A 23,253-nucleotide genomic window follows, 5' to 3' on the forward strand; every position below is an offset into this window, starting at 1 on the left:
AAATTAATTTAAGACACATTTACTAAATATAACTACTCGGCACATGGCTCTATAACCCATTTTTGCGTATATAGTTCTCGAAGTCGACACCTGAGACCCAGCCCCTGAAACCAGGCGATTGGACTGTTCCATTCCGGCCGAATGGCTTGTCAGTAAGTGATGATTTTTTAGAAACGCATGTTTAACGGACTCGTCGAATAAACAACTTTATCTCTCTCTCTGTTAGAGAAACTGATGATGTACATAACAAATCTCGCATTACTGGGAGCTGAGAGACGCACTAATTTAAGGATCCGTTTCGAGCGTTTTCAATTGATCTTGTCCGCATTCTGATCAAGGACAACGACAATCTCCATCGTATAAGTGTCGTGTATATTAAGGAACACAAACGAAGATAAAAACAGTCTAGTTTGCTACCGATGACGCCTTCCTCGTGTTCCTACTCATTCGGGCGCGATATGACTACAGATGTCCCGCGTGCCGCCCCATGCTAAGCAAAGTATGCATCGCAGTTTTGTACAGAGATTATTAGTCGCACACAACACTCAATCTCCCCACTCAGAGGCGACCCGAAAAATGCCACCTTTCGATGGCAACAAGGGGGAAAGGTGCGGTGAAGAGCATTCACCACCTTCACAAAACCACCACCTCTCTTTTGTCCATCACCATAGGCCAAACAACTCAAATTCCACAGGACTGCATGATAATATCTTGAATTGGCATTTCACGTGCAGCCAGATGCCGCAGCCACCATTTCGCTCGAATCTTGGGCAGAAGAACATTGTCCGATTCCTTGAGAAGATAGGACTGACCAATCGCTGCAAACTTTTACCTTCGGGGTTATCTGCACAGCAGATAGTGAAGAATATTGACCAGCGGAACTGGATGTATGGTATTCGTTCATTGGAAAAAATGATGAGAAGTTCCCTTCTAACACAGCCTTCATCGATCAAACGTTGAACCTGATACAATTATTGCCACGGGGTGCAAAACCCTCAAGTTTCATGCAATGTTGCATGGAACTTAGGCAACCAAAAGAAGAAATATAAATGATGGCACAATTTACAAAATCCTCTCTGGCCTTGGAAAAAGATCTGTAGGAATTTGTGGAGAGTCCCGAACAAGTCCCTCACATCGCCGAGATGATACAAATCTTCAACTACAGGAAAACTTTCCCTTGTGATTTCAAGATGCTCCTCTCCAACTTCATTTCCATTATATCCAATTTTCAAACCCATGCCGACATGATAGTAACCAATTCAGAGCCCTAATCCATCCAGGGAAGGTGCAACAGTCGGTTGCAAACAGTGCTTAAGTACCAGGACGAATCATTTGTATGGCAAGCAGCTTGAAAACAAATAAGAGAACCAAGAAAATTTGCTGAAGTACCAGGGTGATTCATTAGAAGGCTCCCACCTTCTGCCGGAGTAGTCATACCACCGACGACAAATTTGAGAACTCATGAAGCTGAGCAGCAATTTATATCATTCTTGTGTACATCTCGCAAGCCTTTGAGCCCAGGGGCTTTGCTCAGGCAACCAATCAATTGGCATCCCTTCAATGGCACACCATCTCAAGTTCAACAAGGCGAAGGCAAGATCATCCTGATTATTTTCAAAGAAGCCAGTTAAATAAGACTCAGCATCTGGGTCTTCGCTGAAGATAAAATCCTCGTATTCAGCCATCATTTCTTGAGGAGGGTTATCCGCTTGACAAATCATTCGCATGCTCAATACTCGCAATGCCTCGATGGCTGTGCTGTAAAATCCATTGTTCACATATGCAGTGTAGACATAGCAGCAGGATGACGGGTTAGGCTGAAAATTCTCTTGATGGATTAGCTCAACAATATGCTCAAGTACGTCAAGTCTGCCCTGCAATAGAAGAGACCACTTAGTAATTTGTATTAGTAGAGAAGCAGAGAGCTTCAAATAAAATGTGCTCAGGAAAAAACAAACCCCAATACGACCAAGGAATGCACATTTGACTTCCTCAGTGGCTTATAAGCCAGGATCTCAACTTTCTGTATAACGACATCAACATCTATACAGACACAACTAATCTCAAAGAAAGAAGCAAAGCAGCACTCCTGCAGTTAACTTGTGCTATTAAATTTTGCAATAAACATCATGAAGATTACCCACTAGGCACCACATACTTGGCGAAGAAACACCTATATCCTATAATATCCCCAGTGCTTCAGCAAGTTGCCGTCGACATTTCTTTTGGTTATATTGTAAGGAGAACATTTTACCACTCAATCTGTAGACAAACTTTTCGGCTTCTAATCCATCTTAGGTCATACCAGAGCCATCTCTGACAATACTTCCAAGTCTAGGTTTTTCCTCTCCACCTTCTTTCTCCAATGTGCAAATCTTCAAGCTCCAAAAATCACAAGATCAAGCATTTAACCCCAAAGGAGCCAAACTTTTTTTGAATTGAAAGTTCTTCCTTCAGAATGAACTATGGCCCTCAACTTGTGCTCCCAACATCCCGGAATTCCAATAGAATCAAATTGGACCAAGATATAGGAAGGTTTTTTGTTGTTTTTATATAACATGGAATATCATAATCGTTCAGCTCAACTAATCCCTCGAGATGCGTGCAAACCACTCCGTCCATGTGTATTGTATAAAGCTCCACCCGTAGGATGACGGGTGTGCCCCCAAAGTTACTTTGGGAGACCTGATTTGAAAATAGAATCTGTTGTATCTAAGCTAAGGGGAGAACCGGATCCACTTCAACCCAGCAATCTTTCTTGGTCGAGTCCCAGGCCGGTTCTATCAATAGATTTAGGATATAAAAGAAACCGGCTTAGACTGGTTTGGCTCTCGGTTCCTCCCATAAAACCACGGCAAACCAGAAAAGTAGGCCTGTTCCAAGATTAAATCGGTCCACAGAAAAAGGAGAGAGTCTTACACGCATGCAGAATCAAATCCGCGACCAAAATCCGGGAGAGTACACACAAAACAGTCGGAGTAGCAACTCCTCAAGTTTTAAAATTTAGGGAAACAAAAAATTCATATACTGACAATCTAATGCTTCCTGGTAGAAAATTAAAATAACCCTTAAAACAACTTTTCTGGTCCTGTGCACGCCTTTACTCTCTCTCTCTCTCTCTCTCTCTCTCTCTCTCTACAGTCGGAGTAGCAACTTCTCGAGTTTTAAAATTTAGGGAAACAAAAAATTCATATACTGACAATCTAATGCTTCTTGGTAGAAAATTAAAATAACCCCTAAACAACTTTTCTGGTCCTGCGCACGCCTTTACTCTCTCTCTCTCTCTCTTCACAAACTTGCAGCAATGAGCAAGCAAAGATCACGAACCAACCTTATCTCTCTCTCTCTCTCTCTCTCTCTCTCTCTCTCTCTCTCTCTCTCTCTCTCTCTCTCTCTTCACAAACTTGCCGCAATGAGCAAGCAAAGATCACGAACCAACCTTATATATCTCTCGTTGCCTCAAGATCAACCAATACGTCTACGACAGTCCATCTCTCTCTCTCTCCCCACTTTGGCTTACCAGTTTTCTCCGTCTCCCTCTTCAGGAATTTTTCTGTGTCCCCTCTAGAATGTGTTGATGACAGTAATGGTAGACTTGATATCAAAATTGATTGCCTGAACTTTCCATTCTTTAAAGAAATCAAGGTTCCCAGGTCATTTTCATGCTTTCAACGACCCAAGAACTAAATCCAATTAGGTTTACAGGTAGACCTGCGAACTGGCCGCTTCGGATCCAAGCCTAACCAGTTCGGTTCCCGCTCCAGACTTTTTAGAACCTAAACCTACATTGCCATTTAAAGTTCCTATTTTGAAATCGACCCACCTTGGAACAAATCACCTTGAATCCAAACTAAAAGCATAACCATTCAGCCAATCCTTCACAAAACATCTTGAAACTCTTCTCCCTAAGTTCTCCAAAACTAGTCCTGTCCCATGACAACCTGGCAAGTATTAGAGGCAGTTTGGGCATAAGCACATCCAAGTTTGACCTGCCATTTCCAGATGGGACCAAAAACTTGGAATGAAAATTATAAATGCACCAAAGTGCAGGAAACTCACTACCTTCCAAGCCCAATGCAAAAGGATGGATAAGCTCAATTTATTCCAGTACTAACACAAAAGCTTTTGAAGCTTAAAATTCTCAAGAGTACCCTCAATCAAATCAGTGATTCAATTATGAACATTACTGCACAAGGCAAAGAAGCATCATTATGAGTCTACTAGATGTGATTACATAAGCAGAACATCTGCAACAAGAGATTTCTTACCAATAGTGACATGCAGTTACAAAACAACCTACAGATGTGAATACATAAAGCAAACAAAAGGCTTGATTACTTAATGACCAGACATCATTTCCAAGCTTGTCTTCAAAAAGCATGAGTGCCTCTAGATGAGAGGAGAAGAGAGGCTATGACTGCCATATTCTCACAGCAATTTTCTCCTTTCTAATTCACAGACAGATGCACATGCAAAGGGAAAGAAATAGAAAAGGAGATAAAGATGCTACACCATTTCACAAGCTTTCAGAAGAAAAGTGTTGAATAATAGGAGATCAAATTGAATCCTTTCTGCTTTGGCTTGATCAAGAAGATTTAAAGCTTCATCGTAGTTTTCAGAGACCAGCAAAACCTGAAAGAAAGTACCTAGTGAGCATACCATTGCCAAAGCCAGAAACTAGATGTTTAGGGGGAACAAAGGGAGGAGGGGGTGGCTGAGGCAGAACTCTGGCAGGAAAAGAACTGTGAAAGTTGAGATCATTTAGAGTTCACCTTTATAAGGGCTGTGTAAGTAATTGTTCCGGGGTAAAATCCATCACGAATCATCATGGAAACAAGTGCACAAGCAGATCTGTAACATTGTATAATGCTACAACAATCAATCATTATACAGTACGTCGCAGGATCCGGTGAAAAACCACGCTGCTTCATATCCTTAAATATGTCCACTGCTTTGCGGCTCTACATCATGGACAGAAAGATCATTAGGACCTAGGGAAAAGTCGAAAAGACCCCAGTTCGATGGGACAACATACCACAATGATCATAGCAGAAAAATTAGCACTTACTTCTTTAGCCGCAACCAAGGAGTGCAACACTACGTTGTATAATGGTGCTTCCACAGAAGTCCCACTGCAAACAAAACGGCTTTCTACCACACGTAGCATCTTTTCTATCATTCCCTCTTGTCCTAGAGCTGCCAGCTGAAGATAATCAGAAACAAATTAATGCCATTGCAAACATGTGAAAAGAAAAGAGCGAGTTTCTAGCGCGAATGCTTAGGATATAGCAAGTGGAAAAATTAAAAATCATTTAACAGAGAGAATCATCCTCATATAACTGAGTTTCAAAAGATTGTCCAATGTCCTAACTGCATCTACAGGGATTCAATCTGAGTGAGGAGCAGTACTAAATGCATACATAAGCAAATAATAAAAGTTATCCTAAAGTGTAATTTATTGCATGTAGTCTACTCTCAATACAAAAAATTTCTCAACTAAAGGCAGCATTTCTGACCTGCATGAGACCCATGTTGAAGCCTCACAGCAGTGATTGTCAAGAAAACTGGTTTGATCAAGGGGTAACATTTCAGATTTAACAACCACAATGTGTATCCATGGTCACTCAAGAGAAGCAATACAGCATGTATACATTTACATTGTTCATTATCTCTAGTAGATAAGCCTAATCTCATAGGGCTTATATAGCTCAAAACGGTGTGCACTGACTCAACAAAAAAAAAACATGCTAATAATTAAGCCCACAGAGCATAGAGAAGCGCATGAAAACAGGATTACAAACTAAACAGCAGGTGCTTCTAGAGATAGCATTAGAAGCGGACCTGCCCCAAACCCTTGATTTGACAATAACGTCTAAAGTTGAATGAGATTTTTCCTTGCCAATAAGTGAAGAAATCAAATGTATAGGCAGTTAAGGCCAAGCATGATATGAAATGAAAGACGTCACCTCTCTAAGAGCCTAAGGATCCCAATCCCATGCTTTCACACGCTTGTTACATCTTGCATGATGCAAAGAGAGATTTCTTACACAATAGTATTAATCCAAGTACAACCTCTGGATAGTTTTTGAAAATACTAGTATGCTTCCAACAATACTCAGGTTAAGTTGTCATTCACTGTGCCGATATAAATGATTGCTATATGGTAAGACAAATACCAGATTTTTTAATGAGATAAGGCTATGCTCAACACCATTTTTGGCCATATCCATTTCTATAGCTTCTATCCTTTTTGCAGCTTCTACCTGTGACAACATATTTCCCTCTTCATACGGAGCATTCACAGTACCGAATAAGGAAAACAGCAGCTCATACGTCTGGATATTTGGTTTAAGTTGTATTTGTTTCATTCTTGCCAATACATGAACTGCACGCTCAGGTTGATCCTGCATGATGCAAACCATAGGTCTTTCATGCTGTAGAGGGAAATAATGTGCAAGTGAAATTAGAGGATAGTGAAAAAACAACTATCTGAAAAAAGAAAAAACCAAACATCCTCCAAACTTTCAAAGGTCGTCCTCAATAATAACTTCAAAACATTAGCAGACATCATGGGACTGTTAGTGGCCCCTGCTTGCTGGCCGCCAAAATATTATTAAACCCTTGAAACTTCAGGTAAGATATTTTGCTTGCCCCCACCAACCTAAAATCCTGGGTGCGTTACTGATCTCACAGTTATTAGTTTCTCTTCTAATACATTCAAACTGTGACACTAATGTGCAGAGAAAAGCAATTTGTCACTTCTAATTGAAAATGAGCATCCCACATAAGAAGCACCTTTTTTAACCCAGAAATCTTTTTTTACATCTCACAGTACTTATCAACACTTGGAATCGTCTTCATGGTCTATGTATGCCATAAAAGGCATCAAAACCACAGCAAGTTGTGGGCACTGAAATCTCAATATCTCATATCTGTCAAATAAGCCTGAGAATCCATAATAAGTGGAATTGCTGGTGACGTAACAGTAACCTCTAATTTCATACTGCTAGATGATTTATTAAGGTGATTGGTGGAACTTGGGAACTAGCAAGTACTCTCTTCCCAAGCATTTCTGAACTGATTGATAGAACTATTAGTAATAATATCTTGTTATATATCTTCCAAATCTAATAGAACGTGTGTGTCATTGAAGATGAACTGTTCAGTATACCATAAATAAGAAGTGCTAACCAATCCTGTACAAAGTAGATGGTGACTCGTCATCTTCCTTTCGTAAGATTGTGAATATCTTCTTACTCTCCTCAGCTTACTAAAAAAATAAGATATTCAAGGTCCAACCCCATTAGCCACTATACATTCCCATCCAAGTTGTAATCTTAAGCTAAGGCCAGGTCGGGAACCCTTCCCAGTAAAAAACAAAGAACAAACAGTGTAAATCATCACAAAAAATCTCCTAATAAACAGCCATATAGCAGAATATGTGAAGATACCTACTCACCATTGCATTACAAGCTGCAAGGAAAACATTAAAAGGATAGGGATGCGGACATTCAGAAATTTGAACCAATAGATCCTCAGCAAAATCCAGTTCCAAGGCTTCACTGCACTTCACTGAAATGGTTGCTAGGGTAGAATCAAATGGCTTCAGTTTCTGCTTTTGCATTATTTTCAACTGCAAGGACCAAAAGTTTTATTTCCAAGAACATTTTGATAAAAGAATTAAAAGTAACTGGATGAAGGCAATGCAAATGGAGTGCCAAGAGCAAGCTGGCAAAATGAATGATACTCACCAGCTCCAAACCATCAGAGAAACCTCTCTCAGTAACAATTGCTCTGATAAATCCATCGTATGTACGACTGGATGGTTGCAACCCTAGGTTTTGCATCTAGACATACAGGAACCTTCTCTCAGTACCTTTTACCATCATTTACACAGAATAAAATACTACATAAAGTAAAAAATTCACAAAACTAGACGCTCAAGCACAATGGAGGGCCTAATCCAAGGTATCAGATTCTGCCACAACAAAAATAATTAAGCAGGATAGAAAATCATATAACTAAATTCACACGCTACTCAACAAAAAGAGCTCCATTACATTTGGAGATTTTGTTGATGGATAAAGTTCTTATGTCGACACTTCCAAGTGACTCATCATCTAAACAGAGCATTCAAAGTAACAACTCTATTATCAGCAACTTCTATCAGCTTTTATACACAGTAAAAAGAGGAGATGTCACTAGGTAGGTCCTAGTACCTGTTGAAATAACTGCTCTGCCAAGCTATTGTTGCTTGTTAGTGCACAAGTACATATCACGTCTGTGAATGATCGGCTCAGCACATTCTTAAGCGCAAGATATTTAGGATTTGGTGTGTCGATTCCAACACACATGACTTCGTTTCTAGGACCATAAGTAGTGCATAGCCCCAGGTTACGGGCAAGACCATCCTCTTTGTCACAGATATGTTCAGTTTCTTCCGTGTCAAATCTCGCCAACTGTAGTTCACTCATGGAAGGTATTGGAATATCTAGCTTTGGAGGATGCAAACCTCTCTCTGCATATCTAATAGATAAAGTACCTCCAGTAGCCAAAGCCACCATAAGTTGCAGACTTTCATATGCAGATTTTAGATCTCTCAACCTTGTAAAAGACCAAATAAACTTTCTTAATGATGTAAGGCCCAAATTGTAGTGCTTGCTATAGTCCTTCCAAATATGATGCACTGCAAAAAGATTTTGCTTCCACACAGCAATCTGAGAGGAGGAGACAACCATTAGAAACAACAGCATTTTGTTTAACTTAACCTCAATCCACATAATGAATTCTAGTCAATGCAGACATTTAGCATGTGCACAGAAAACTGTGAACAAAAGGAATCTTTTCAATTGTCAATGAAGCTTATCAATAAAATAAAGCCGCCGATTGCAAATGATTGCAAGAAACGGATAAAACAAGTGAATGCCTAGACAGTGAGAAAAACTCCAACTTTTGTTTTGGCAAGGTGAAAAATGCTTCAAAATCTAACAGCCACATGGAGCGGTTCATAAATTCAAGAGCGCAGGAATCCACATTTCTAATACTTGAACTTGGTCTATGGTTCAAGATTCATTCCGCATTGTTACAACATTACAAAAGAAAAACGGTATGTGATTTGTGCTTCTAGGATGGTATAAGAAATGTAAATTTTCGTTTCCTCTAAAAGGTTATGGAAATGCCTTCGGGCATCAGATTCATTCCGCAGTCTTCCCGTCTTAATTAAAAAGGAATATTTTCTTTATGATTAATATTTGTGAAAGTTTACGTACACCGGGCATTTGGACAGGTGGTATAGGAGGTCACTATAACGATTCAATTTAGTACAATAAAACAAATCAAATTACAAAGTATCTATGCTGTTCAATATAATCTTGAGTCTTTTAACAAAATAAAAGAGGGTCATATCTGTGTACATTGTAGTGGATAAGTAAATATAAATCAGCCATATTGGAGAATCTATGAATCAAGTATCAAGAAAATACGGAATATGTTCAAGGTCACTTGTCCTTGGACAACATTAACGATGTTCTCATTCGAAGAAATGGCTCAACTGATATTGGAGGAGCCAGACATTCACAAAATCTAAAATGCCTTGACAGGTCACTCTTGACTTTTTTTTTCCTATCAGACAATTATTTAGAAAACTTGGTGGGGCAAAGGTCCCCCTGCCCCTGCTTAATTCTTTAGCTCGTCAATTGTGCCTTATCAGATTGTTTTTCTGATTAACATTTCCACAATCGTCCTCTATCACTCAACAAAATTAGTTGCCCAACATGAGTTCATCAGAAACTTTGAAGTATGTTAACCTACACATCCCTCCAGTAACATTTGAATTGGTTGGTTGTTCTTAGGAAATTAGTCAAAAGTTTAAAGTATGCAACACATCTCTCATGTAAAAATATCCAAACTACTGCCACCTTGACTAAGAGAATAATTGAGAGATGCACAAGCATGTGCGTGCAAAAAAATGAAAGAATCTACACTATAAGAGCAAAAAAGGATCAACAGAAGCAATCCACCTTGACTAAGAGAATAATTGAGAGATGCACAAGCATGTGCGTGCAAAAAAATGAAAGAATCTACACTATAAGAGCAAAAAAGGATCAACAGAAGCAATCCTCAATATGTTAAAATGCACTATATGTCAAACAATCTTATTCTTGGACTTCGGATTTTTTGCAAGGTACCTTTATAAGCACATGATGAATCTAAAGACAAAATGGTGAGAACGTTTTACCACAACCTTTTTACTTACAAAAATAGATCAATTGCCCCAAATAATTGGGGAAGAGCATACCGAGAGCATTGACAAGGAGCCATAAAAGAAAGGACTACTCACACTAAAACACGTCGGGAAATTTTTATGAGCGAAGGACACGTATGACATGAACTTATACTTGGAGAAAAGTAGTAAAAGTGGCATGGTTTGGAACTGGAACTAGAGTTTAATTCTTAGAATGGCATCAATTTAGGATTCTCTTCAAAGCATAGGTCCTTAAATGGCCCATGACTCCATGCTCAATTCCCCCCCTCTCAAACACACACATTTTCGGAATAAGAATACTTCTATTTGGTACTTTCCTGCATTTGCAATGGGAGAGAAGATGTCGAAGTATTGTTCCACATCATTTCACAGTGGGTCCTAAATGCTCTTTATATTCATGTGGTCTCCCTCCACCTATTAGCTTAGACTTTTGGATTGGACTTTCTAACATAGTATCAGAGCAAATGCTATCCCTTTCAGGAATGTGTATGTCAAAATTCCACATGAATGTGGGTAATCAAAATTCCACGTGCCGCCCATAATCCGACTTGCACGTGAGAGAGGCTGTCGAAGTATTATCCCACATCGCTTGACAACGGATCTTAAATGCTCTATAATTCATGTGGTCTCCCTCTACTTATTAGCTTAAGCTTTTGGGTGGAACTTTCTTACATAAGACAATAAGGGGGAAATAGGCATGACATGCAAGGTGCGAAAAATCCATTTCACTCTTCAGAAAAGCGAAAGTACAATGAAGATTAAACACTAGCCATGGAAAAAAAAAATCATCTTCAGCATCATACCTCAAGGAGTTCCAAATAAGTTGCTTCATTCTTCCCCACAAGCCGGTGCTCCATCAGATCTAAGCAATCAGCATATAGTTCACTTTGCACAACAACACAGGCCCTTAGGAAATAATTATACGCATCCAAGAAATGAGTCACATGATGATTTTCTCCGAGATTAGATAGTAAATTAAGTCCCTGAATAATGTGAAAAATGAATCAGGTTAGCGCTCCGATATGAATGAGTACCCATACCAAATAAAATAAATATGATAGTATTACAAACTACAACCATAACATGACTATCACTCACCAGGAAAAATGAGAATATAAACCTCAACCTAGGGAAACTAGTTTATTTTCAATATCAAGATTCTAAACCTTTGAAGGTCTTAAATTCTAGTCCAAAATGTCAGAATTCTTTATCAACAGAGAACCAGATTTAAGTCTCCTCCAAAATTTAGCTGTACCAGTGAATTGTAGTTTTTCAGCTTTTTAAGATACGGTCAATATGATTTCTGCAGCAAATAACATATTTTCTGCCAACTTTATCAGGAAGAAATGTTAATCCATCCACATAAGTTATCAATGTCTTACACGTCAGAGTAATTGACAAATTTGTGTGAAAAAGCCTGGCAATTCTACTTGTCCTAACAGTTCCTACTTACTACACCTTTGTCAGCTTAGAATCTTATTTTTCAAAGTTCTATTAATCAATAGCTGAGCTTCAGTCCAAATACAAAGTCAACCCCAGCAATGGTCACAAAGAGCTTGGCCATAGATTTGCTAATGTGAATATTATAGGGTCTGCAAGAGAGAGGGGGAGGCAGAATCAATAAAGACTACATCTTCAATCAATAGATTGATAAAAGAGTGCATTAGATGGCTCTATTTATAGAGCATGGGAGACACTAACAAAACCCTAATTTCTTATTTATTACCACCTACTAACTATTAACTAATATCCCTACTTATAATTCAACACTTCCCCTCAAGCTAGAGCATCCAGCTAACTTATGACAGGTGCAACTTCATTCCATAGCCTGTGACTAAAGCACTGTGTAAGCTGGACCTTGCACTAGATTACGGATTTGGATACATCAAACCACATTTAACACAAAGATTATTGTATAAGCTGAACATTACACGACAAATTGAAAGTAACCCACATTGTCGAATTTGGCAGAAGCACGCTAAAGAGACAAATGGAGACCAGAAAGTTGACACTTTTCTCTCCCTCAAACAATGAAGACCCAATCGTGTGAGAGCCTAACTTCATGGATTCATCACCCCACGGCACTCGACTGTGGCTGCCCAACAAAGGTGTGCTTTGCTCTGGCACTCAGTTGCCTTGGAAACTTGATGGCAACTTTGCTCATTGATGACGCTCACAATAGGTGACATTCACAGTAGAGGTTGTCGAGGCAAATGACCAAAATTGGGAGATGTTGCTGAAGACAAATTTCTATTGACACAAACCTAAAACCAAACCAGCAAACCCACAAGACCAGAGAGCTTCACTTTTATGGAGGAGCAAAACTGATGACTATGCTGGAAAGGACCAAGGACGACAAATGATGAGGCATGGAATGGGCTCGAGTAGGATGACAGACCCTTGACAGTAACGAACACTAAAAACAGACTAGGTGTGCTAGCCAGTGACAAAGGTGGAGAATGAGCTCGCAAGGACACCAGGAGGACAGCTTTCAACAACAAACTGGAAAGCTGACGGACATGCCCAATAATAATGGCCGGCGAGAGAGAAGTGGACACACCCACAATGCCAAGAACTCGTGACTGAAAGAGGAAGGAGGATGCATGACTCTCCAAATCTGGACAACCTGGGCTGGCGACAAGCTCCCCCTGATGACTAGAGAAGTTGATGAACAGAGGAGACAGCAAGGGATGAAGCTCGAATCCTTCACAGACAAGAAGATTTTTATGTAATTGACAACCAGCTCAGAACACTAACAGCGTGGGACTGAGCAGAGCTTGCAACAGAGAAGACCATGGTTGCCTGGCTTGGTGGCCTAATAGAGAAGACGAAAAAAACCTTTTTGTGTGACTAAACGACAAGAGAAAAACAGCTGCGTTTTGGCATTCTAGGGCTTTGATTTTGGTCCCTCTCTCTTGGTAGCTCTAACACCATGTCAATATTTTAGGATCTTCAAGAGAGAGAGAGAGAGAGAGAATCAATAGAGACTACATGTCTATTCAACAACTTAATGAAAGAGTACATAAGATGGTTCTATTTATAGAGACTGAGAGACACTAACAAAACCCTGATTCCCTTATTTATGACCAACTACTAACTATAACTAATATCCATGAATATATTTCTGAACTGCAAGTTTACGCGATTGAAGGAAAAAGAAAATATCACAATATCCTTTGATCCAAAATGTCCATGAATATTTTTCTGAACTGCAAGTTTACACAATTGAAGGAAAAAGAGAATATCACAATATCCTTCAATCCAAATTTAATCCAATAGATCTCTCTTCCCCAACCTTCCTATTAGTTCTGTGTTCTACATCTTCCACCTCCTTAGCTGCAAGCAACGATAAATATCTAAAAGGTGTAAAGATGCTGAAGACTAGGTTCTGTCAATTCCTTTCCAGCATATGGTTAATGTAGAATGATTCAAGTTCTCGGTTGTCCTTTTTCCCTTGGTAGGTATCAAACTAGAACAAATCAAAGAAAGCAGTTAACATTGGGACAATCATTCCCAGAATGTTTAGCAACTTTGAATGTTCACTGTAGACAATAATGCCTGCTGAATCCTCACATCAATCTGGTGATGTGCAATGGTGAGAGACAATATGCGACATAGAAGTTGGTGCCATTGATACTAATATGTTGGACAATCAGTTACAGTAATAATGAGTATAGAGCTTTAACCTAAATATCTATCTACTAGATCGCAACGCGATATGCAGTCAAAAAAATTATTGATAATCTGTATTTGAATGTGTTGCCATGTTCATTTTCAACACTTCAAAGAAATTAAGTACAGAATAAATGGTTCATATTGGAGTAATTGCGTGGCACAACTAATATATTCTCAGCTTCTTATTGACTAATTCGTTATTGGCAGAAATCCAAAAGATAAGTCTTAAAATAAATATTCTGCGAGCATACATATTATAGATGATACTCAAGGTTATCAAAACCATTTTATTGTCAATACTAAATGACCTGTAGAATGAGTGTATATTAACAAACTTCAAAAATAGAAGAGAAGAAACTTCAGTTACCATGTTTAACTTCCTTAATGAGCAACAAGCTAATTATCCACTATGGATCATTTGTGAAAGGAATTCTCATGACTTTTATCCAGAGCACACAGAAAAAGATCATATACCACTGCCAAGCAACCAGCTTTACAAAGTGCCTGCAAAGTAAGAATGTGGCATCTTTCACCTATGCTGATCTTCTTCTCATTAATCAATTTCCAAGTTTCCATGGCAAACTGCATACACATCAAACGCCACATCAGCTTAACTACCTAAAGGCTTGCTTGAATGAGATCCAAATACAGTCCCAGCAAGGGATCACTACATTGACATGACAATAGATCACGCCTAGCATCAACTGAAAGAGGAAATATGAAGTCTATGTTGCATATCATCGAATGGGATAATGAAATTAATAATATGTTTGTGAGTAAACACCAAAACCTGCATCTGTAGTATCTTTTCTTATAAGATATTTAATTTGTTCAATATATACATATAATAAAGTAGCAAAAATCAATTCTGCTCACAAAATCCATGATCTTTTCCATTTCAAAATGCCAGAAGTAGCCTACTTTAACAGATTGAAATTCATAAGATCTAAGTAAGGAAGGCTATCCTAATGTTATGATCAGTTTCTGGGGCTATATTTGGATTAAACAAATTTCTTTTCAGTTTAAGTTGGAAACTTCATACAGAGATGAGACATTGGACCAATGATACACAATGGCATAGTGTATCCTATCGCGTGCATGCTCTAAGGGAGCAAAAGAACTGATTGCCCATCTCTCTGCTATCTTCATAACTGAGGCAACTTATACATAATCAACAAGAGTTTAAAATCTACTACACTGAACGCCGATAAGCAAATTGAATGCTGTCCTCTCCCATAGTCCATTTGGTGGGTTCCGCTCCGACCCAAAAGCTAAAGGAAAAAAGTACTTAGTATCTTCCTAGACTTCCAATATTTTCAGCGCGAGTATATGCATGGGATTTTTGCTCATGAGATAAATGGCTTCTTAGGACAATGAAAGTCCAAAGAAATTTACCACAATTAAGCAAAACCCTCAACAAATGAACATAATAAAATTTCATCTTGTGTATGCCATGTAAATGAATAAGCAATATCAGCACATAACAGTATACATGCCCATCTGTACAAAGAGTGAAGGAAGGCAATTATTCTTAAGTTATTTTCAAAGAGCATGCAAGTTTTAGAGTTCTACAACCCGATCGACCGCATGGATAAGGTAGGGAAAAGGGTCGGTCAGGTAGCCAACATCCAGCACTCTTTTTGATGTCGAACTTTTATGAATGAATCCTATACGAAATGGCGCAAAAGCTAGGTCGTCGCCGGAAGTGACGCTGCTTGGCCTGAGCACAGTGAGAAGTGAGCAAAGACCACAACATAGGTGCTGGGATGCAGTGTCAAATAAGCAAGTGTTCCCTCATCTTGTCGGAGGAATGAGGGTAAAGAAGTTAGTCCAAGAGGGAAGGATCCAGATGGGGACTTGGAACATTGGGACTTTAAAGTGTAAATTGATGGAAGTGGTAGATGTAATGGTTAAGTGGAGGATCAGCATCACGTGCCTTCAAGAGACTAAGTGGGTTGGTTCACAGGCAAAGGATCTTTGAGAACTCGGATTTCAAGCTTTGGTATGCAGGCACTTAGAAACGGAGTCAGAATCATCATCGATAACACCTTGAAGGAAGACGCAGTAGATGTTAAAAGAATGGGATAGGATCATTGCTATCAAAATCGTGGCAAGCCAGGAGAACTTGTAATTAGTTTTGATGCACCTCAAGTTGGTTCCTTGAGAAGCACTTTTGGGTAGACCTTAGGGAACTAGTTCAAGAGATCCCCATTCGTAGAAGATTTTTACAGGAGATTAAATGGGCATATGGGTAAAGATACGGAAGTTTACAAAAGCTTTCGAGAAGGTTATGGCTTTAGAGAGGCAAAGGAGCAGGGGAAGGCCATTTGTGACTTTGCAATGGCTCCTAATCTTATATTAGCCAATACCTTCTTCAAGAAGCTGGAGGAGTATGCAAGCACTTAGAAGAGTGGATCCTCAAGATTGCAAATAGATTACTATTTGATAAGGAAAAATGTTCAAATAAGTTATAAAGATTGCAAAGTTGTGCCCGGAGAAAGCTTAACTATCCAACATCTACTAATGGTGCTTGATGTCACGTTAAAAGGAGAAGCCAGAGAAACAAGCCAGTGAAGGGCGCGAATGATAACCATTTTGTTTCTCTATTTTTCTATTTTTCTGTTTCTGGGAACAGGTTTGGAATAGAAATCCGTTTGACAATGCAATTTCATTTTTTTATTTCCAGGACAAAATTTGAGCCTAGAAATAGGTTTGCAACAAAAATGATAAGGGGGTTTTTTTAACTTTTCTATTTTTGAAACACAAACAGAAATAACAACTCTCTTTATTGCTCGCCCTCGTCGCTCGCCATCGCCTGCCCGCCGACCGTCCGCCCCTGCCCGCCGCCCGTCAACCGACCAGCCACCGGGAACATAAATTTTATGTCGTTATCAAACGCTACTTTTTGTTCAAAAACTCGTCTAGGGAATAGAAATAGATTTTTCTATTTCTAGCAAAAAATAGGGCCGGGGAAGAGGATGGCTATCATTCGTGCACAAAGTGTCCTAGAATCAGATGGTGGAATCTATAAAGACAACAATCCTTGTTCAAAGAAGAGTTAGGGTGTGAATGATAACCATTCTATTCCTGGAATAGATTTCTAGCCCAAAATAGATTTTTCTATTTCTATTCCCTGAACGAGTTTCTGAACAAAAATATGCGTTTGATAACAATACAAAATTTCTCTTCCCGGAACAGAAATTCGTTTGATAGGCCTTCTTAAAATTCTCTCTTACACGCTCATTGATGGGCGGCCAGCGGGGGGTGGGGGCGGCCGGCGAGGGTGGCGATAGCCACATGCAGCGAGAGGCAAGAGCAATCGATGATGAGAGTTTTTATTTATCTTTTTGCTCCAGAAATAGAAAAGTAGAATATTTTTACTTCTCATTTCTATTCCAAACCTATTTTTGGACTAAAAATTTGTTGCGGAAATAGAAAAATAAAATTGCATTACCAAATAGATTTCTATTCCAAACTTATTCTCGAGAACAAGAAAAGTAGATTTGGCAAGAAATAGAATGGTTCTCATGCACACCCTTATTGGCTAGTGTACATGGGAGGACAGACGGGTTAAAATCAAATTTGGAATCTTGGGCTAGTTGCATACGGAGAGTGGCAAAAGCGGTCCTTGGTCCTTGGGGAGTCTAGGGCTTGTGCACCACACCAGGAGTCATGGTGGTGGACAAAGGAGATACGACAAAAGATTAAGGTTAAGAAAAAATGCCACAAAGTCAAGTACAAGGATAAAAGTGCGGAAAACATAGCAAAGTAAATATTAGCAAAGACGTAGAAGAAGAAAGTCCTATGTGAAGCAAAACTAGCCACTTGTATGACCTTTATAAAGGGCCAGACACCAAAGGAGAAGAAAGTGAGAGGTAAATTGGCTCAAGAGTGAGGAAAACAAGAGTTCTAAACCAGGTGAGATGTATCAAGGACAAAAATCAGAAGGTCCTCCTAGAAAGATGTTGTCAAAGGTAGCTGCGGAAATTATTTCCATTAACTTTTCAATGAAAGATATGAGAGGAAACTTCACCGAGAGTTGAGCAATTCAGAAGAATGCAGAAACTACTCTTTCTACCAATGCATAAGTACGAAATGTTCAGAGCTTTGAAGAAGATGAAGAATGGAAAAGGGGCGGGCCCTTGTAGTATACCAATAGAAGTGTGAAAAGTTTTCTGGGAGAGATTAGCGTATCTGGCTAACAACCCTTTTTGACGAAATCTTCTTTAAGATCCAACCAAATGCCGGATGAATAGAGAAAAATATACTCAGGTGCCTATCTACAATAAGAAAGGTGGCATTCAGAATTGTGCCAACCATAGTGAGTCATACCATGAAGCTTTAGGAAAGCGTAATCCAGCTCAGGTTGAGACAAGAGACTCATATTTCAGTTAACCAATTTGGTTTCATGCCAGGTAGATCAACTATCGAGGCTATTTACCTATCACGAAGATTAATGGAAAGCTATAAGAATATGTGGAAGGATCTGCATTTGGTGTTCATAGTTTTGGAAAAAGCATATGATATACCAAGGGAAATTTGGAGAGTTTTCAAAATGAATGGGGCATGCATTGCCCATATACAAACAATAAAGGATAAGCACTTGGAACTGTCACACATTCGTTAGGACAATCAGAGGGGAAACAAAAGAATTCCGTATAACTATAGGGTTACATTAAGGCTTTGCTCTAAGGCTCTATTCGTTTCACGGAAAATAACTTCGGGGAAAATGTTTTCTGGTGTTCGTTTCACGGAAAATAACTTCCCACGGAAAACATTTTCCCCCCCATGGGAAAAACACCTTCGTCTTTGAGGAAAATGACTTCCTCTTTTTGAGAAGAGGAAAACATTTTCCCCCCTCCTTCTTTCACCAGTCATTTTTTTCTTAGGCAAGCCTCAGCCTCGCCACAGGCAGTGAGGCTCAACCTGGCCAGTCGCCGGCCGCCGCTGTGGCCAACGACCAGCTGAGGAAGAGGAAGAAGAAGGAAAAAAAAAAGAAAAAGAAAGAAAAAAGAAAATTAAAAATATTTTTAAAAAATAAAAATAAAAAATTATTAAAAGTAGTGCAAGGAAGAAAATTTTTTCCATACCGAGCAACGGAAAATGTTTTCCGAAACTTTTTCAAATTTCAGCCTAACACCGGAAAATTGTCATTTTCCAGGTAAATGACTTCCTGGAAAACATTTTCCAGAAACGTAATATTTTCCGCAAAACGAACAGAACCTAAGTCCTTGATCTTTTTGCCCCGATTAATAATCTGACAAGATATATGCAAGATGTTCCTTGATTTATGCTTTTCGCAGATGGCACAGTGCTGGGATAAGAAACCCAAGTTGGGGTTAACCAGAAACTCAAACTTTGGGGGGAAACTTGCACTCTAAAAGTTTTCAACTCAATCGGACTAAGAAAAAATATATGGTGTGTAACTTTACTAATGGCAGAAGTTCAAACAACCCTTGGTGAAAATTGGAGTTTAAAAAGTGCCAAGGAGTGAACATTTCTCATATCTTGGATCCATTATATAAAAGAAAGGAGGAAAAGGCGTGGACCCTTGTAGTATACCAATAGAAGTGAGAAAGTTTTCTGGGAGAGATGGCGTATCTTGGCTGACAACCCTTTTTAACGAAATCTTCTTTAAGATCCAACCAAATGCCAGATGAATGGAGAAAAATATACTAAGGTGCCTACCTACAATAAGAAAGGTGGCACCCAGAATTGTGCCAATCATAGAGGGGTTAAGCCAACGAGCCATACCATGAAGCTTTGGGAAAGCGTAATCCAGCTCAGGTTGAGGCAAGAGACTCATATTTCAGTTAACCAATTTGGTTTCATGCCAGGTAGATCAACTATCGAGTCTATTTACCTATCACGAAGATTAATGGAAAGGTATAAAAAAAATTAATGGAAAGATCTGCATTTGGTGTTCATAGTTTTGGAAAAAGCATATGATAGAGTACCAAGGAAAATTTCGAGAGTTTTCAAAATGAAAGGGGCACGCATTGCCCATATACTAATAATAAAGGATAAGCATGTGGAGCTGTCACATTCATTAGGACAAACGGAGGGGAAATAAAAGAATTCCCAATAACTATAGGGTTACATTAAGGCTTTGCTCTTAAGTCCTTGATCTTTTTGCCTCAATTGATAAGCTGACAAGATATATGCAAGAAGTTCCTTGATGTATGCTTTTCGAAAATGGCACAGGGCTGGCCCATGAAACCCATGTCGGGGCTAACCAGAAACTCAAACTTTGGAGGGAAACTTGGAATCTAAAAGTTTTCAACTCAATCGGACTAAGACAAATATATGGTGTGTGACTTTAGCAATGGCAGAAGTTCAAACAACCCCCTGGTGAAAATTGGAGTTTAAAAAGTGCTAAGGAGTGAACATTTCTCATATCTTGGATCCATTCTATTAAAAAAAAGAGGAAAAAGACGGAGATCTCATTCACAAAGTACAGGCAGGAAGAAGTGGTCCATTTGGGGTTTTGTGTGACCACCAAATGACACGTAAGCCCAAGGAAAAGTCCTATAGGACAGCAGTAAGGCCAGCAATGCTTGCTTTATAGCATGGAGTGTTGGGTGGGCAGCAGCAGGTGCACAAAACCAGTGTAGCAGAGATGAGAATGCTTCTTTGGATGAGCAAGCACACAAGAAGAGATAAGATTGATAATGAAGCTATTTAAGAAAAGGTAGATGTTGCTCCACTTAAGGAAAAGATGAGAAAGTCTGTCTTGAATGGTTTCGTGATGTTGATTGAAGGCCTTCAGATGCCCTAGTGAGGCACTGTGACAAGGATTGGATACATTGTTTAAAAGAGTAGGGAAGACCTAGAAGGACGTGGACAGAGACAATATGAAAAGATATGGAACATCCAGAATCTCACAGAGGATTTAACAAAACATCAAGCACAATGGCAGATTTCATGCAGCCAGTACCACTTAATGGGTTATCACTTGCTTCTTGTTGTGTTGTTTAATTGTTTGTTGTTCGTCAATTTCAGGCAAAAAAGCAACTCTATGACGGTCACTGTTGGATGATCCTCTAATCTGCATTATAAACGCTGCAGGGCACGGATGAACATTCTTCTAGGCAAGACTGAATAATATGCATCTAGTGTAGCAACAACATATAATTTCATCTTACCGAAGCATCTGATGATCTGGCACAGTAATCAAGGATATGAACTACATCATCAGCCTGTAGTGATTGGTTCTCATAGCCAAGATATGAAAGAAGATTGGAAGCTCCGGTTCTGTCGCCCAATTGTAGTGCATCAACAATTTGATGCCCAAAACATTGATCAGCTGCACTTCAAAAAAAAGGAAAAGGAAAAATCTTTCAATGTTCTACAATAGCTCCGACCACAAAGCATTGCCATGCACACACAATTTAGATAAAAGACCAACAAGCCATCCCATGGCCCCCCCAGCCAAGACATAAAGGAGGGAACCAGGATTAACGTAGGAGAAATGTAAATCAAGGGAAAAAGGATATCTTAGTTCGTCAAGCATACTTGAAAGAATAGCAAACAACTATAAAAGGTGATAGCAATAGACACCACAGATATGCCTTAAGAATTCTAGTCTAACGATGAAAGCCTAAACAGAACATGCAATTTAATCTTTCGTGACAATTATGATGCTAAATAATTACCTCCCGATGTTGCATGAGTTCTATACATATACTCCTTGTCAGTGATGTTCTTCCGACCCTGTGAAGGCACTCACTATTAAGCAGGACCATGGAAACTAAATATATTAGAAGGCATGCACAAGTGATATAGCCAAATTAAGACCAGCACTCCACAATAGCACTAGATTCACATAGAAAAGAAAGCACATAAGGAAATTAGCAGGTCGGAGAAATTCCCCATTTGTCTCATCCGCCCACCCCGCACACAACACAAAAAAAAAAAGGGCACCCGCAGATGTATACAGTGCTAGCTCAGTAACCCATTCAACAAACACGAAAATTCTTCCCATCTTATATGCGCTGTAACTATATGTATCTCCACGCATGCAGCTTGACAAACAGGTGATGCCATGAAAAAGAAGATGATGGCAATTGTATTATAAGAATTGACATACAAGAAGACGAAACCAATTATCAGCTGGAAATTAATAGGACGATAATGCATGTTGAGCTAGCACTAAATGAAACTTGCATTAAACCACTATCTCAAGCACGCACAAGAGCGCGCCCAGCATTGACAGACCAAAAAGAACCACAAAAAGTTGCCATTGAGCTCGGAGTTTCTCAAAATTGTACCCACGGGTTATTCCCAATCACGCCACCGCCTCCTGCTCTGGCCCGCAAATGCCGAGTCCATCCAAACGCAATTGCGCTCTCTCCCGATTGCTGCAAGGGGGGAAAAACAAAACAGGATTACGCAAATCACTAACGCATTCGCATTTGCCCCCGAAGCGCAAAAAACAACGCCCATTGGGATGAGGGAGTAGCGCACGGCGAGCGAGCTCGTTCTCGGAGCAGAAGACGACGACGGAGGAGCTGCGCGCATCCTGTCCTCGCCCGCACTCGCCCGCCGCCGCGAGAGAATCGGACTGCGAGCGCCGAAGCGACGCTCATCTCCTCCGCTCCTGACGCCCTCCAACCGCCTCAGGCCGCCGGCGCTGCTCCACACCTTCCGGCCCAGCGCCTCCGACGCCATCGATTTCCCGGGACCTCCCCCGAGATCTCCGGCTAGAAGGCGGTCGTGCGACGTTCGACGGGCGAGGCGCGTCGGAAGATGCGGAAGCGGGAGCTCATTGAGCGCAGCAGAGATTCGCTCGGGAGGCGCGCGGATTGAAAGATTTTTCGCTGTCCTTGGAGCTTCCCAAGTGCGAAGTGGGGGAGAAAGGAGGAGGAGGAAGAAGTTGGATCAGTGGGGGCCCGGAACGGCGATGTGGGCGATTATATGATTAGGAAAATTATGCGGGATTAGGGTTTATGAGAAGGCAAAGAGCAAATTACCCAAAATCTGAAAGAATTAATACCACCAAAAATTCCAAATTGATCCAAACTAATTTTTTGATCATCAAAAACTCCAAATTGATACATCCGTGATAAATTTACCCTTCGATAATTTCCGTTAAATTTTATTGTCAAATTATTGAGCTAAATGACACAGATGTAGTAGCTTGAGGTTTTACCCTCCGTTTATCACAGGTGTACGAGTTTGTAATTTTTTTTTATATTAATCTAATTTAATGTATGGTAAATTTGTCACAAGTGTAAAGTTTGGGATTTTTTGTGGTCAAAAAATTAGTTTAAAGTAAATTTGTTACAGGTATACCAATTTGGAGTTTTTTATGG

General features: G+C 39.7%; 1 protein-coding gene across 12 annotated transcripts; it reads right to left on the reverse strand.

Annotated features, from left to right (window-relative positions):
- Positions 1-296: 296 nt before the first annotated feature.
- LOC115669826 (pentatricopeptide repeat-containing protein At1g76280) lies at positions 297-22,846 on the reverse strand. Of its 12 annotated transcripts, XR_008818833.1 has the most exons (17): positions 22,406-22,846; positions 22,210-22,299; positions 21,595-21,652; positions 21,085-21,245; positions 15,136-15,210; positions 14,414-14,521; positions 11,068-11,247; positions 8,220-8,717; positions 7,752-7,847; positions 7,460-7,633; positions 6,177-6,434; positions 5,069-5,203; positions 4,773-4,961; positions 4,513-4,632; positions 4,063-4,186; positions 3,824-3,926; positions 1,639-1,874 (listed from the first exon to the last, which is right to left on the reverse strand). XR_008818833.1 is itself a non-coding variant. In XM_056321340.1 (15 exons), exons 1-15 carry the CDS (start codon positions 22,607-22,609, stop codon positions 1,485-1,487), a joined length of 2,565 nt encoding a protein of 854 aa, XP_056177315.1. In that variant the 5' UTR covers positions 22,610-22,843; the 3' UTR covers positions 946-1,484. The 12 variants fall into 12 exon arrangements, 10 of the variants coding, with proteins under 10 accessions (XP_056177317.1, XP_056177315.1, XP_056177311.1 ...); XR_008818834.1 differs by lacking the exon at positions 3,824-3,926 and having other exon boundaries at positions 1,698-1,874; XM_056321340.1 differs by lacking the exons at positions 3,824-3,926; positions 4,063-4,186 and having other exon boundaries at positions 946-1,874; positions 6,177-6,263; positions 22,406-22,843.
- Positions 22,847-23,253: the final 407 nt, after the last annotated feature.

This window comes from Syzygium oleosum, unplaced genomic scaffold (genome assembly GCF_021117445.2).
Source record: "Syzygium oleosum isolate NSW1041296 unplaced genomic scaffold, Sole_v2.1 Sole_v2.22, whole genome shotgun sequence".
NCBI lineage: Eukaryota > Viridiplantae > Streptophyta > Magnoliopsida > Myrtales > Myrtaceae > Syzygium > Syzygium oleosum.